The sequence below is a fragment of the Pelophylax lessonae genome (genome assembly GCF_965119305.1).
Source record: "Pelophylax lessonae genome assembly, chromosome: 3".
Lineage (NCBI taxonomy): Eukaryota > Metazoa > Chordata > Amphibia > Anura > Ranidae > Pelophylax > Pelophylax lessonae.
In genome coordinates, this window is record NC_138770.1 from 395,805,148 (window position 1) to 395,820,261 (window position 15,114).

Sequence of the window (15,114 nt, forward strand, 5' to 3'; positions counted from 1 at the left end):
GCTGTACCCTATGTTAAGCTGCCCACAGTTAAGATGCTGCCGCCTGGACCCAAAGACCAGCAAAGAGATGGGTTGGGTGAGGACATCGCTGGATCCTGGGACAGGTAAAGCTGGATACACACTACTACTACTTTTGTTGTCGGATTTTCTTTAGATTTACCTTCAACTACAGTGCTTTGCGAAAGTATTTGGCCCCCTTGAACTTTGCAACCTTTTGCCACATTTCAGGCTTCAAACATAAAGATATAAAACTGTAATTTTTTGTGAAGAATCATGAAGTGGAATGAAATTTATTGGATATTTCAAACTTTTTTAACAAATAAAAAACTGAAAAATTGGGTGTGCAAAATTATTCAGCCCCTTTACTTTCAGTGCAGCAAACTCTCTCCAGAAGTTCAGTGAGGATCTCTGAATGATCCAATGTTGACCTAAATTACTAATGATGATAAATAGAATCCACCTGTGTGTAATCAAGTCTCCGTATAAATGCACCTGCACTGTGATAGTCTCAGAGGTCCGTTTAAAGCGCAGAGAGCATCATGAAGAACAAGGAACACACCAGGCAGGTCCGAGATACTGTTGTGGAGAAGTTTAAAGCCGGATTTGGATACAAAAAGATTTCCCAAGCTTTAAACATCCCAAGGAGCACTGTGCAAGCGATAATATTGAAATGGAAGGATTATCAGACCACTGCAAATCTACGAAGACCTGGCCGTCCCTCTAAACTTTCAGCTCATACAAGGAGAAGACTGATCAGAGATGCAGCCAAGAGGCCCATGATCACTCTGGATGAACTGCAGAGATCTACAGCTGAGGTGGGAGACTCTGTCCATAGGACAACAATCAGTCGTATACTGCACAAATCTGGCCTTTATGGAAGAGTGGCAAGAAGAAAGCCATTTCTTAAAGATATCCATAAAAAGTGTAGTTTAAAGTTTGCCACAAGCCACCTGGGAGACACACCAAACATGTGGAAGAAGGTGCTCTGGTCAGATGAAACCAAAATCAAACTTTTTGGCAACAATGCAAAACGTTATGTTTGGCGTAAAAGCAACACAGCTCATCACCCTGAACACACCATCCCCACTGTCAAACATGGTGGTGGCAGCATCATGGTTTGGGCCTGCTTTTCTTCAGCAGGGACAGGGAAGATGGTTAAAATTGATGGGAAGATGGATGGAGCCAAATACAGGACCATTCTGGAAGAAAACCTGATGGAGTCTGCAAAAGACCTGAGACTGGGACGGAGATTTGTCTTCCAACAAGACAATGATCCAAAACATAAAGCAAAATCTACAATGGAATGGTTCACAAACATATCAAGGTGTTAGAATGGCCAAGTCAAAGTCCAGACCTGAATCCAATCGAGAATCTGTGGAAAGAACTGAAAACTGCTGTTCACAAACGCTCTCCATCCAACCTCACTGAGCTTGAGCTGTTTTGCAAGGAGGAATGGGCAAAAATTTCAGTCTCTCGATGTACAAAACTGATAGAGACATACCCCAAGCGACTTACAGCTGTAATCGCAGCAAAAGGTGGCGCTACAAAGTATTAACGCCCAATTTTTCAGTTTTTTATTTGTTAACAAAGTTTGAAATATCCAATAAATTTCGTTCCACTTCATGATTGTGTTCCACTTGTTGTTGATTCTTCACAAAAAATTACAGTTTTATATCTTTATGTTTGAAGCCTGAAATGTGGTAAAAGGTCGCACAGTTCAACGGGGCCGAATACTTTTGCAAGGCACTGTATGTAGTGCAAGGGCCTGCCGGACTGCATACAAATTTATAGTGTTTGGGTTTGACCTCATATTATATGGTTTTGGTAAATCTAAAGGAAAAAAAACTAAAGAAAGTGTGTGCTTTTTAAAAGTCAGCAGCTACAGTATTTTGTTTACAAGATTAAGAACCTCTTCAAGGGCTCATTTACACTAGCTACACCCCCTGAAGAGCAATCCATGTTGAACTGCTGTTCAAAAGACATTTGAGTGATGTCACCTCCTCACTGCCTATTTTATAGCCTAAAAATCCTGCTCTGCAACCACATGCATTGCATGCAGTTGCAGCATGGCACTATTCACTTGAATGGGTCAGGGTCGACGGGTGGCACAGACTGCTAAATGCAACAGGAATAGCTTTTGCTGCACCGCGATGTGAAGCATTTACAGCCTAGGGAGGACAGTTGGGGTTGGGGACCACCTCTTGTTACAGGATGCCATACATGGCTCAAATGTCAGGTGATTCATACTAAATCAGTAGAAATTTCAGCCATGGACACGCCCCTGTTGACCCCACCCAGCTAAGCAAAAGTCATTTAACCTGTTAACGACCGCCCGCCGCAGTTATACGGCGGCAGGCAGCAGCTCCCAGGCGAATCACCGTAGCTGTACGTTGCTTGCTCGCAGGAGGCTGGGGGGCAAGCGTGCTCCCGTCCCTGCTCGTCAGCAGGGAAGCAATGCAGCAGGCAGGTGGCTCCGATTGCCGCCTGACAGCCGCGATCATTCTCCGTTGAGAGAGAACACAGAAACACAGCTGACCGTTCTCCCTGGAATGATCATAGAGCCCCTGTGATACTTCTATATAGGATCACAGGTCTTTATGGTCCTTATGGTCCTTTCAGAAGCCAACCCCCCCCCCCCCCCACAGTTAGAATAGTCACTCCTCTAGGCTCACATTTAACCCCTTGATCACCCATATTAACCCCTTCCCTGCCAGTGTCATTATTTTAGTAACAGTGCATATTTTTAGCACTGATTACTGTAGTAATGTCACTGGTCCCCCGAAAAAGTGTCAAATGTCAGTCAGGTGTCCGATCTGTCCGCCGCAATGTCGTCGTCCCAGAAAAAAATCACAGATTGCCCCCATTACTAGTAAAAAAAAAAAATAAAAAATAAAAATGACAAATCTTTCCCGTTGTTGGTAGACGCGATAACTTTTGCGCAAACCAATCAAAATACGCTTATTGTGATTTCTTTTACCAAAAATATGCAACAGAAAACAAATTGGCCTAAAATGTTAAAACATTTTGATTTTTTTTGAGAATGTCATATAGCAGAACGTGGAAAATATTGTTTTTTTTTTTTTTTCAAAATTGTCGCATTTTTTTGTTTATAGCGCAAATAATAAAAATCGCACAGGTGATCAAATACCACCAAAAGAAATCTCTGTTTGTGGGAAAAAAAGGACGTCAATTTTATTTGGGTACAGCGTCGTACGACCGCACAATTGTCTGTTAAAGTAACGCAGTGCCGAATCGTAAAATAGGGCCTGGTCAGGAAGGGGGCAAATCCTTCCGGTCTAAAAGTGATTAAACAATTGACTTTTGTTGAAGAAGCCCAGACATCTCTTGTATCCAGTCAGATGTACGCACTGTTCAGGTATTCTGACAGCCGCTGGAGCCTTGTCAGAATGCAATAGCCTGGCAAGGAGACTCGTCCATCTGTGCTGTTCAGCGTGGATGGAGAAATCTGTTCGATTTCTTTTGTTGAACGAAAATAAACCTTTAAGTATTTGGCCAGCTTTAGAACTTTTTGTGTCTGCCTAATTAGAAACCTACACATTATGGCTATTTCTGGTCTAGGGCTAACATAGGAAAAGCAATGAAAGTTTGATTTATTATTTTTGTTTATCTTTAGGAATGAGAAAGACATCGGCTTCAATCCAGTCCCATAAAATCAGAAGTTATTCCGCAGGTAATATAAATAATCTATTTTGAAAAGTTAGTGTAGAACTATGTATTCTACCTCACAACCCTTTTTTGATTCCAGTTTGAGCTGACAACACAGTGCCCATGCTGCTCTGAAATCCCAAGCAGTGTTGTCAGCACTGCCCAGTTCTCTTTATGGGAAAGGTGTTCTGTAATTTGGCTGACAACAATGCTTAGGATTATTTTATTTATTTATTTTTTTTACTATAATGCAGTGTTTACTATAATATTTGTTGCCACCTTTTCCAACAAATTAGGAGGATAAAATTAATAAAAATATAAAAAAGAGAGAATGAAATATGCTTGGGATTTCATCGCAGCAGAGGTAGAGTTGTCAGCTCAAACAGGAAGTTAGAACTTGACTGAATTTCCAGCAGAATCAACAGGTGATGTTTCTGTACTTTGGTACTTTTGTAGTATTTTAACCACTTCCTTACCGCTGGACGTCATGATGTCCTGGGCTTTAAAGAGGTTTTAAACCCCCAAAAAATAAATAAAAAACCCTGTAAGACAAAGGCATAATGAGCTAGTAATTATGAAATACTTACCTTAGAACGAAGCCCCCGCAGTGCTGCCCGCTCAGCGGTGACACGGCCGACATGTTCAGCCATCTGGCTTCCTGGTTCGCGTCTTCTGGCCATCTGATTGATGCGCATGCACGCAGGAGCTGACGTTCACGGCACAAAGCTCTGAAGGAATGGCACGTGTGGCCGTTCCTTCAGAGCGCATGCCCTGATGACGTCATTGGCTGCATTAAAAGTAAATATCTCCTAAATGGTTCATGTTTAGGAGATATTTACAGTACCTATAGGTAAGCCTTATTAAAGACTTACCTATAGGTACAAGTTGTAAGAGAGGGTTTACAACCTCTTTAAGTGAGGATATCTGAATGTTGCTTGCAGCTACGGGCATAATTCAGATATCATTTTTTTTTAGCTGGCGATTCCATGCACCATAAGAACAGCGGGTGTTCAGCTGCTTGATTGTTCTTACAGGTGGCAGGAGGGGACGCCCCCCCCCCCCTTGCCACCCTCTGGTGCTTCTGGTACTTCGGAGAAGTAAGATGGTCCCCGGCAGTCTCTAGGACTCTCGGAGACCCGGGCACGACAATATGATGTCACATCCGACCTGGCATTTGTCAATACTGCCGTGATCTCAGCTAGATAGCCAAGTTTTGTTTTTGTTTTTTCAGTCTTTCTAGCTTGTAGGAGAGATCTGAGGTCTTATTGACCCCAGATCTCTCCATAAAGAGGACCTGTCAAGAACTATTCCTATTACAAGGGATGTTTATATTCCTTGTAATAGTAATAAAAATAAATAAATAAAGGGAAAGTGTAAAAATGAAAAAATAAAATAAAAAAAAAAGTGCCCACGTCCCTGCATGCAGAAGCGAACGCATGCGTATGTCGCGGCCACATATGTCAACGGCCTTCTACATGTGAAGTATTGCCGTGAAAGTTCGAGCGAGAGCAACGATTCTAGCCCAAGACCTCCTCTGTAACTCTAAACTGGTAACCAGTAAAAAAATGTAAAGCGTTGCTTATGGAGATTTTTAAGTACTGAAGTTTGGCGTCATTCCACTAGTGTGCGCAATTTTAAAGTGTGACATGTTAGGCATCTCTTTACTCAGCGTAACATCTTTCACATTATCCTAAAAAATTGGACTAACTTGAGTTTTTTTTTTTTTTTTTTAATTCATAAAAGATTTTTTTCCAAAAAAAAAGGTGTTTGAAAAATCTCTGCGCAAATACCGTGTGACATAAAAAGTTGCAAAGACTGCCATTTTATTCTCTAGGGTCTCTGCTAAAATATATATATATATATATATATATAAATAATGTTTGGGGGTTCCGAGTAATTTTCTAGCAAATAAAATGATGGCCCGGTATGGAAGTGGTTAAAGAAAGAAACCATGGGGAGGTGTTCCTACAGTGGCAAAAAGGGGTTAATTTTTAGAATTGTTAGTAATTTAATTTAGATTTGATACCTGACTGCATATATACCATTGTAAATCCATTATTATTTATAATACTTTAGTTACTTCTGCTGCACCTCTGCATTTCAACCAAGCATGGGATATCGTCCAATATGTTCCAAGAGCTGAAACCAGAGCAAGCACCCACAGAGAGAGGAGAATCCAGAGGCCTAAAACTGTGAGAGCTAGTAGAAATATTTTTACTGCGATATTACAAATGTAACAGATGTGCAGACAATTATTAATGATTTTCAGTGTAGGGGGCTTGGCATGGGTTTGTGCAGAGTGCTGATCCCAGCACAGGATGACCTGTTGTGGTTAGCACTGGGAGTTGATTAACCAAAGGCAAAATGGCTGTTCACTTTGCAAGGGAAGTTGCACAATGCAAGGGAATTTTCCCCAGAAGTTAGTGAATGTGCTAAAATTTCACCTTGCAAAGAATTACCCAAGCAGTGCAAGGAAAATCGGGAGAAAAAAAAAAATTATTTTCTCTTGACTAGATTATGCAGGTCAACTGAGCCTCACAATCAATTACTAAGCCCAGGGTAAAATCCCATTAAAGTGCAACTTCCCTTGCACAGTGAACAGTCAATGTATCTATAGTAAAGCAACCCTCACTGTATCTTTAAAAATTAGCCTACATTAGGTTATGCAGACTGACTGCTTCAGAGAAATTTGCTTGGGGAAAAAAAAAAAGGTTATGTTTTCTTGCAAAACCATGTGATCACCATGCCAGAGCTAACCTGAGGTTTTTATGCTACAGGAGTAAGATAGGAGCATCACACTACTTTGCCCATACAATATTTTATGGACTTGGCAAACTAGTTTGGCACATTTCTTTTCAAGCTAACATGGTGACCAGTGGCTTTGTTGATAAACAAAGCCAGCCCTAACTCTTGGTTAATAAACAAAGCCATTTGTCATCAGCACAGATGATGATGAATGGTTTTAGCCCCGGTTCACACTAGGGCGACCTGGTCGCCTCACAGGTCGCCTCCCATAGGGAAGCTACGGACCCGTTCTAATAGGAGCGACACAAGTCGCTCCGACCTAGAAAAAGGGTCCGGAGCTTCTTTGGGGCGACCAGGAGGCGACCGCCATAGACTTCAATGTTATGAAGTCTGTGGCGGCCGCTCCGAGGTCGCGGCGCGCTGCTCGCACCGCAACCTCGGAGGTCGCCCCTGAAAGTAGCGTCGCGCCAGTGTGAACCGGCGCTTAATCAAGTGCTATGCTTTGTTTAGTAACAAAGTGAAACACTTTTGTTAGTGCCCATTCACACTAATACGACCTGTCAGGCGACTTGGTCAGCCTGACAAGTTGTGGACCGTCGCGGTCCATAGTGTAGTACAGGACCGGTTCTATTAAGAGCTCCGACTTAGAAAAAGGTTCCTGTACTAATTCGGGGCGACTTGCATAGACATTCATTTTATGAAGTCCGTGCAAGTCGTGCCGAAGTCGCAGTGCACGCGACTTCACAGGTCGCCCCCCAAGTTGTGCCGCAGTAGTGTGAACCGGCACTTAGTTTGTAAAAAAATAAGTCAACCCAGGGAAGCCATTTAAAGACCATTCTCCATGTTTCTGGTTTGTTTCAAAGGAAATCTTTAGCATTACTTAAAAAAAAAAAGTATTCAAATATATACACACTCACTAAGCTATGTTGTAGTTTGTCATTAAAGGGAAACTATAATAGCTTTTATTATATTGAAATATTTAAAGTTTGTTTCTTAATCAACCTTTTAAAGTGGATCTAAATCTAAAAAAAAGTTTTTTTTTTTAACCTTAAAGCATTCCCTACATTAACAAAAAAAACACCCCCCTACTGGTTCTTGCCCTTAAGCCCTTACCTGGCTTTAGGCCATTACCTTACCTTTTACCGATCCAGTGCTGTCCTGCTGGCAGCCCTGCTCTCTGCTCTTCTCTCAGGAGAATTCGAGCAGAGGGAGTCAATGGCTCCTGTTGCTGTTGATCCAATCCTGTGGGGGGCATGGTTAAGATGCACTGTGTGTGTGTGTCTATGGAAGCACACAACCTCAGCACACAGCTTGCTGAAGGGATATCAAGAGGAAAGGAAGAGCAAACAGTGCTGGAGGGGGACTCCAGAAGAGGAGGCAACCAAACACTCTGTTATACCATTGCACAGAGCAGGTAAGTAGAACATCTTTTTTATTTTAATTTAAAAATGGGGATTTTTGACTTACCGTAAAATCAATTTCTCTGATGTTCATTGACAAACAACCATTTTCGAGGTCCATCCGTGAGCACAAATAGAGTCTGACTTCCTGAAAGTCTCCTTGGTGCCAAGTACACCTGAATTGCCCAGACCACATGCAAGGCAATTTCCGTCGGATGTTTAGGCCTGGGACACAGGGAGGGCAACCCAATGTTTTTATTCAAATGAATATCAGAGACAACCTTTGGAAGGAATGACGGACAGGGGCGAAGAACCACCTTATCCCTGTGAATCACCAGGTGAGGTGAACAACAGGATAACCCTGCCAGTTCTGACACCCTGTGCGCAGAGGTGATAGCTACTAAAAAGGCCACCTTCTGGGACAACGTAAGCAAGGGAATCCCCCAAATTTTAAAAGGGAGGCTTCTTTAGAGCTGAAAGCATCAAATTAAGATCACAAGGCAGCAACGCAGCCTGCACTGGAGGAACCAAATGTCAGACACCCTAAAGAAAGGTATGCACCAGGGAGTGTGTTACAAAAAGGTCATTGGAAGAAGCCCGCCAAAGCAGATACCTGGCCCTTGATGGTACTCAAGACCAATTTCTGTTCAACCCCCCGTTGAAGGAAGGTTAAGATCCGAGCCACCGAGAAGGAGCGAGGATGAACCCCAAGAGACTCACACCATGCAATGTACGTCTTCCATGTACGATGGTAGATCTTTCTAGAAGTAGAATTCCTAGCTTTCAACAGTGTATGAATCACTGACTCAGATAAACCCCTATCCTTCAGCACCTGGTGTTCAACAGTCAAGCCGTCAAAGCCAGCGACAGTAGAGCAGGATGAAAAGACTGATCCTTGAGACAGCAGATTCTCCCTGAGAGGAAACTGCCAAGGAACGTCAGTAACCAGCCGCACCAGATCGTTGTACCAAGCCCAGCGAAGGCCAGTCCGGAGCCACTAAGATGACTAGAATCCCTTCTGCCTCGATTCCGCATGGAAGTTATGGCAGAAGCTTGAAAGGAGGGAAGGCGTAAATCAGACGATACTGACTCCACTGGGCCACCATCACGTCTGTGGCATCCGCCAGTAGTTTCCTTGACCGAGCCAAAAACCTCTGCATCTTTCTGTTGAGCCGAGATGTCCACAGATCCACCCCAAGGGTGCCCCACCAGAGACAATTTTCCACCCCGGGAATGTGTACGACGGAGAGGGCTGAAATGATCCATTCTGCCCACCATAGAAAGCCGACTACCTCCAGAGCCGCATGGGCACTTCTTGCCCCCTTGGTGATTAACATAAGCCACAGCCATTGCATTGTCCGATTGAATGCACACTGGACAAACCTGAAGACGATCTGCCCAATGATCCAGACAGTGTCTGATCGCTCGGAGTTCCAAGACATTGATCGGGAGTCTGGACTGTTCCAGCGTCCAAATCCACTGAGCAGAATGCTTGCCAAGGAGGCCTCCCAAGCCGGACAGGCTGGCATTTGTGGCGACCACTATCCAATGCAAGGGGAGGAAGTATTTCCCCAGCCCAACAACAGAGAACCAAGAGACCATATCAGGGACTCCTTCGTGCCCGACTTAGTGGGATCGGATTGTCCAGAGACTGCAGTCTTGTCCCATTTGGTCAGAATTTCCCTTTGCAGGAACTGTGCAAGTGGAACCGCCTTGAAGGTAGACACCCTCAGGCTCAGCACCCGCATGCAAGTCCAGAGGGATAACCATTTGTTGGACAGCAGGAGGCGAATTGCAGCCTGCAGTTTCTGGAGTTTGTCCAGAGGAAGGAGCACTCTGGCTAAGGCTGAATCCAGAGGAAGGAGCAGATATTCCAGCTTTGTGGATGGAGCCAGAGCAGACTTCTGAAAATTCAGAATCCAGCCGAACTCCTGCAAAGTTCGTGTTGTGATCTCTAGGTTCCCCACCAGAGCCAAGGGAGACTCTGCTCACAGAAGGAGATTATCCAAGTAGCCCAGTACCACGATCCCCCATTGGCATAGAAAAGCTAGCACCAGGGCTAACACTTTTGTGAAGACCCGAGGAGCAGATGCGAGACCAAAGGGTAACGTCACAAACAGATAATGCTCCTCTCCCACACCAAAGCAGAGAAAACCCTGGTGATTGGAACATATTGGAATGTGAAGGTAGGCATCCTTGAAGCAGGGATGCCACCACCATTCGAATGGACTCCATTCTGAACTTCTGTACCCGCACAAAGCAGTTTAGCGCCTTAAGGTCCAGGATTGGACGCACTTTCCCTTCCTTCCTGGGGACTGAACAGGTTTGAGTAAAAAAACCTGAAAACGTTCCAAGGTCGGAACCGGGTCAATCACCCCTTAAAGAAACAGGTCTTGTCTCTCTCTCCCCCCCCCCCCCCCCCCCACAAACAGGCCCTGTAAGTGGTCTGGGGACAGGCGCAAGTTGTAAGGAAAAAATCTTGCCAGGGAACAAGAGCGAATCTCGATCTTGTAGCCGGACCAAATTACTTTGTGGACCCACTTGTCTTGCACTCGGGAAGTCCACGGGTTCGGAAACCAGTGAAGATGTCCCCAAAGCCGTGTACGGTTGAGGGCGCACCTTCGTGCAGAAGGAGCCTTGTCCATGGATCTGGAGAAGCCCAATCTTGGCTTGCCAGACCAGGTTCGTTTGGATCCTCCAGAAGAGACCCTGAAAGCCTTCGAGTCCTTGTCAGTCAACCCTGAGGGACGAAAAAAAAACTTCTTAGGAGCTGAGAAGGAAGGCCCACATCCACGATGAGGCTCCTTGCTCTTAGAAGCCTGTGGAAGAAAAGTACTCTTCCCTCCTGTGTATAGCTCCAAACAGGCGATTTTCTTGAAAAGGAACATCAGTCAAGGCCTTTTTTGAAGTCTGATCCGCAGACCAGCACTTGAGTCAAAAGACAAGCTAAAGGACCACTTCTAAAACAGAGAGGTGCGTTCAAAAAGGCATCACGGATAAACTGCAGCCCCTGCTCGGCAAAGGCAGGGGGGAGCTGTTCCCCCTCCAGGTCACAGTGTAGAAGCTTAGCCCACTCTGTCAGTTTGCAACAGGGCAATGGTGAATATCGGCCTCATTGCTAAACCAGCCAGAGTGTACACAGTGCAGGTCGCAGCCTCCGCCTCCCGGTCAGCCGGATCCTTAAAGGCCAGGGACTCTTTAACCGGAATCATGGTTACCTTGTCTAATCTGGAAACCAGAGGGTCCACCACCGGTGGCACAGTCCACTTCTTAAGAAGGGACTCCTCATAGGGGTAAAGCCTAGTAAAATGCTTAGGGAACCCAAGGGGGTGCATAGGTCGTCCACACTCTTTAGTTAGTTCTGTCAAAATAGGCAGGGAAAGAAACACCTTTGCCGCTCTGCATGGCTTGGGAGTGCTAAAGGACACCTGTGCCTTTGTCACAGCTTCAGCTGCGTCCTCCATCTTCAGGGTCTCACACACAGATACAATCAGTGCATTCACCAATGCCTTTTCGTGCACGTTCGCAGACGAGGAGGAATCATCCTCACTTTCAGAGGATTCCAGGCGCGTGGTTGCAGACCCAGCAGGGCGACCCTCGTCCGCCCGATTCGGGGTCTGATGAAGCAGGAGAAGGTAGGAGGCGCTTTTTGCTAGCCCGTCACCCACAAGCCCCCTCCACCCAAGACACAAGGGACTCTAGCACCCCTGTTGATGCATGGTTGGGACCCGGAGGGCCCCACAGCCTCAGAGAGGGGGATCAGGTGGGGAAATGTGCTTCAAAGACCCCACAAAAAGTGTAAAACACTGCTAAGGGACAAACCCTACTACACTGGCAGCACCACCAGGCCAGGCACAAGTGATCCACAGCAGAGAGGGAGAGGATCCCACCAGACTCACCACCCACAGAAACAGGCAGCTGTAGCAACCATGAGAAACTACACGTGCCGCGATCAGGAAGTAAAAGGATCAAGGAGTGAGCACCAGGGGATAAGGAGGGGCTCCCACCACCGAATCACTGCCCACAGGGCTCCCTTGTCATGGTCACAGCTATTTCCAATGGCAATCTACAACAAAATGGCCACCAGACTACACAAACGTGGCCGCTGTGTACAGAAAAACACAGGCTACAACAAAATGGGGGCCCTGCGTGGCACCATGAGGCTTACAGGGACCCACGAGGGGGACCAGGCCTCAAGGACAGATCCAGGCAGGACGGTGGGCCCTGGCAGGAGCCCCCACCAGGTACAATCTCCTCCCTGCACAGTCTATCTTCCGGTCACCTGCGGCGCACCCTCCCGGCCCCAATCACCACTTAGCGCCCTGCCCCCATCCCAGGAAGGTGGCCAGACCACCCAAACAGCCCCAGCATGGAGGGGGGGCAGGATGAGGAACTTGGCAAGGGGGGGGTGCCTACAGGAAGGAGGGGAACCCAGGGGTTCAACCGTACCATGGAGGGACCCACGTCCACCCCAAAACTCTCCAGGGGGACAGCTCCTCACCATACCGGGAACCACATGGGCACTACTCCAGACAGCACACCTCTTCATTGAAATGTGTGGGCTGTCGGCCAGGAGGAACGTTGCGACTCGTGCCAAAACCCGGTTGTATGCCATCTCGCAGGCCAGCTCCCGTCCAGTGGGGCTGTGTCGCGGCCAACCTAGCACAGACCTGAGGTCTGCACATGCTCGCTGGCCAGACTGGGGTGACCACTGGATCTAGATTATTCAGCCCATCGCCCAGGCTGGCAGTTGGTTGTAGATCTCACAGGAAAAAAACCAGGAGAAAAAAGATTTCTATCTAAACAGAAAAAAATTGTCAGGACCAAAGATCCCAGCAAGGAACTAGGTCCTTTACTCCTGACTAGGCAGAAAAAACAAAACCCGAGTGGCTCTATCAGAGAGTGGGAGTGTATGCGCTGGGACTGCCCATGGGTGTAACCAGAATTCTTTTCTGCTCCGTGTCCTACTCCTGTAGGGGGCAGTATAACCCAATGGTTATGAATATCAGGAGCTGTGTCCGTCAATGTACGAAAGAGAAATAGACTTTAAGTGAGAATAAAAGCTGTTTTACTGTTCTGTTTATAGTACAGATTATGATTTAACCACTTAAGCCCCGGAGGATTTGGCTGCTCAAAGACCAGGGCCTATTTTGCGATTCGGCACTGTGTGAATTTAAGGGTAAATTGCGCGGTCGTGCGTCGCTGTACCTAAATGAAATTGACGTCCTTTTTTTCCCACAAATAGAGCTTTCTTTTGGTGGTATTTGATCACCTGTGAGATTTTTACTTTTTAGGCTACAAACAAAAAAAAGAGCGACAATTTTGAAAAAATAATATTTTTCACATTTTTTATATGAATTTCTCAAAAAAATAATTTAAAAATCAAATTTTAACATTTTAGGCCAATTTGTTTTCGGCTACATTTTTTTTTTTTGCGGGACTGCGACATTGCGGTGGACAGATCGGACCCCTGACTGACATTTTAGACACTTTTGGGGGTACCAGTGACATTACTACAGTAATCAGTGCTATAAATATGCACTGTTAGTGTAAAAATGACACTGGCAGGGAAGGGGGTTAACTTTTTAGTGATCAAGGGGTTAAGTGTGTCCCTAGGGGCGTGGCTTGTGATGTAACCACAGAGACACAAGATCCTACATAGCAGGATCGTATAGTCTCTGCAGTTACACAAGGGAGGACAGGCGGCTTTGTTTACATTAGCCGCCTGCCTTTCTCCCTCTCCAGCGGGAGATCGTGAGTGGCCGGCAGACATCGGAGCCGCCGGTCACTCGCACGGGGATGCCAGGGAACAAGCGAGGGCTTGCCCCCTAGAAGTCTCGTGGGCGAGAGACGTATCGATACATCGCTTTGCCCAGGAGGGGCTGCCTGCTGCAGTATATGTACTTGCGGCGGTCGTCAAGTGGTTAAAGTTGAACTCCAGACAAACATCTATATACACAGAAGGGTGGTCGTTCTCCTCTCTCCCTCCCTGCAATCTTTCTTTGACACGTCACAGGTCCTAGAAGATTGCCTGGCAATTTGCGACATGCAGCGTGACTTACGTGAATGCGCAGTGCGCACCTGGCTATGAAGCTGCAAGCGATGACAGCCGGGTGCCCACACTAGTGATGCCGGGGAGAGCTGAGAGAGAACCAAGGCTTTGGGCGGCCGCATTGCTGGATCCTGAGACAGGTGATTGTGCATTTATTGAAAGTCAGCAGCTACACTTTTTGTAGCTGCTGACTTTTAATAAACACAAACGGCTGGAAATCTGCTTTGGGATTAAAAAAAAAATTAATATTGTTTGTGTAAAACTAGTTTGTTACAAACATTTGTACTACCACATTATAGACTTATGTAGTATAACATGTTTTTTTTTTCCCTAGGTACCAAGCAGATGCAGAGTGCCAGAATTCATGGATAGTACATCTCAAGCCATCCTCACACAGCTAAATGAACTACGACTAAATATTAAATAAAACCAGTGACTTCTATGTTGCAAATATTACAATTATGGCAACAAGTCAGCTCCTAGTTGCAACTGTACACAAGCCATTTAAATGTCAACATAAGGCCCCTTTTACACTTGTATGACCTGAAAGTCACGCGACTTGAGTGCTGGTTCACACACATGCGATGCGGGTACTCTGCGAATCCACTGCGGGTTCCCGCATCGCTTTCAAATCGCAGGCAGTTCACACTGCCATATGTGAATCGCTGGGGGTGTCAATGCAAAGTTAACACCCCCAGATCCATTTGCATATCGCAGTGTGAACTGTCAGTTCAGACATGAATCGGATCGCAAAGGTGTGAACCACCATGTGATCCGATTCTGGTGCAGACCCAAAAAAGGGTCCTGTGCGAGTTGTGTCCGAATGCGATGCAAATTCAGCCATACAATCTGCATGGCTGAATTCACATTGCACAGACATAGCACGTGATTTGCAGAGCAGTGCGCTCCGAATCACATGCAATGTTCGTCATCGCATATATGTGAACCAGCTCTGAAGCAATGCCTGTGTAATCTTGAGGACTTCAAGTCGGATCAAAGTCGGACCAAAAGTAGTGCAGGGACTAATTTGAAGTCGCACATACATTATATATATATATATATATATATATATATATATATATATATATATATATGCGGTACGGCTTGTCATGCAACTTTGCAGTTCCAAGTTGCAGGACAAGTCGCACAAGTGTAAAAAAAAAAGGGGCCCAGGTCAATTAAATTAGCAGGAAAATGTAATGAAGTCAACAGATCAAGGAGACCATATTTATTTAGAACATTGTCAATTTT

General features: G+C 45.6%; 1 protein-coding gene across 1 annotated transcript in view; it reads left to right on the forward strand.

The window, feature by feature from the left end:
* LOC309551714 (uncharacterized protein) overlaps nucleotides 1–14,304 on the forward strand; it is a gene marked incomplete at its 5' end in the record, with an annotated part of 213,716 nt that extends 199,412 nt beyond the window's left edge. The window contains 3 exons of the mRNA XM_082252399.1: nucleotides 3,635–3,691; nucleotides 5,743–5,858; nucleotides 14,198–14,304. Coding sequence (XP_082108525.1) covers nucleotides 3,635–3,691; nucleotides 5,743–5,858; nucleotides 14,198–14,290 — 266 coding nt within the window. The 3' untranslated portion in view covers nucleotides 14,291–14,304. The remainder of the gene's footprint in view (nucleotides 1–3,634; nucleotides 3,692–5,742; nucleotides 5,859–14,197) is intronic.
* Between the last annotated feature and the right edge of the window lie 810 nt (nucleotides 14,305–15,114).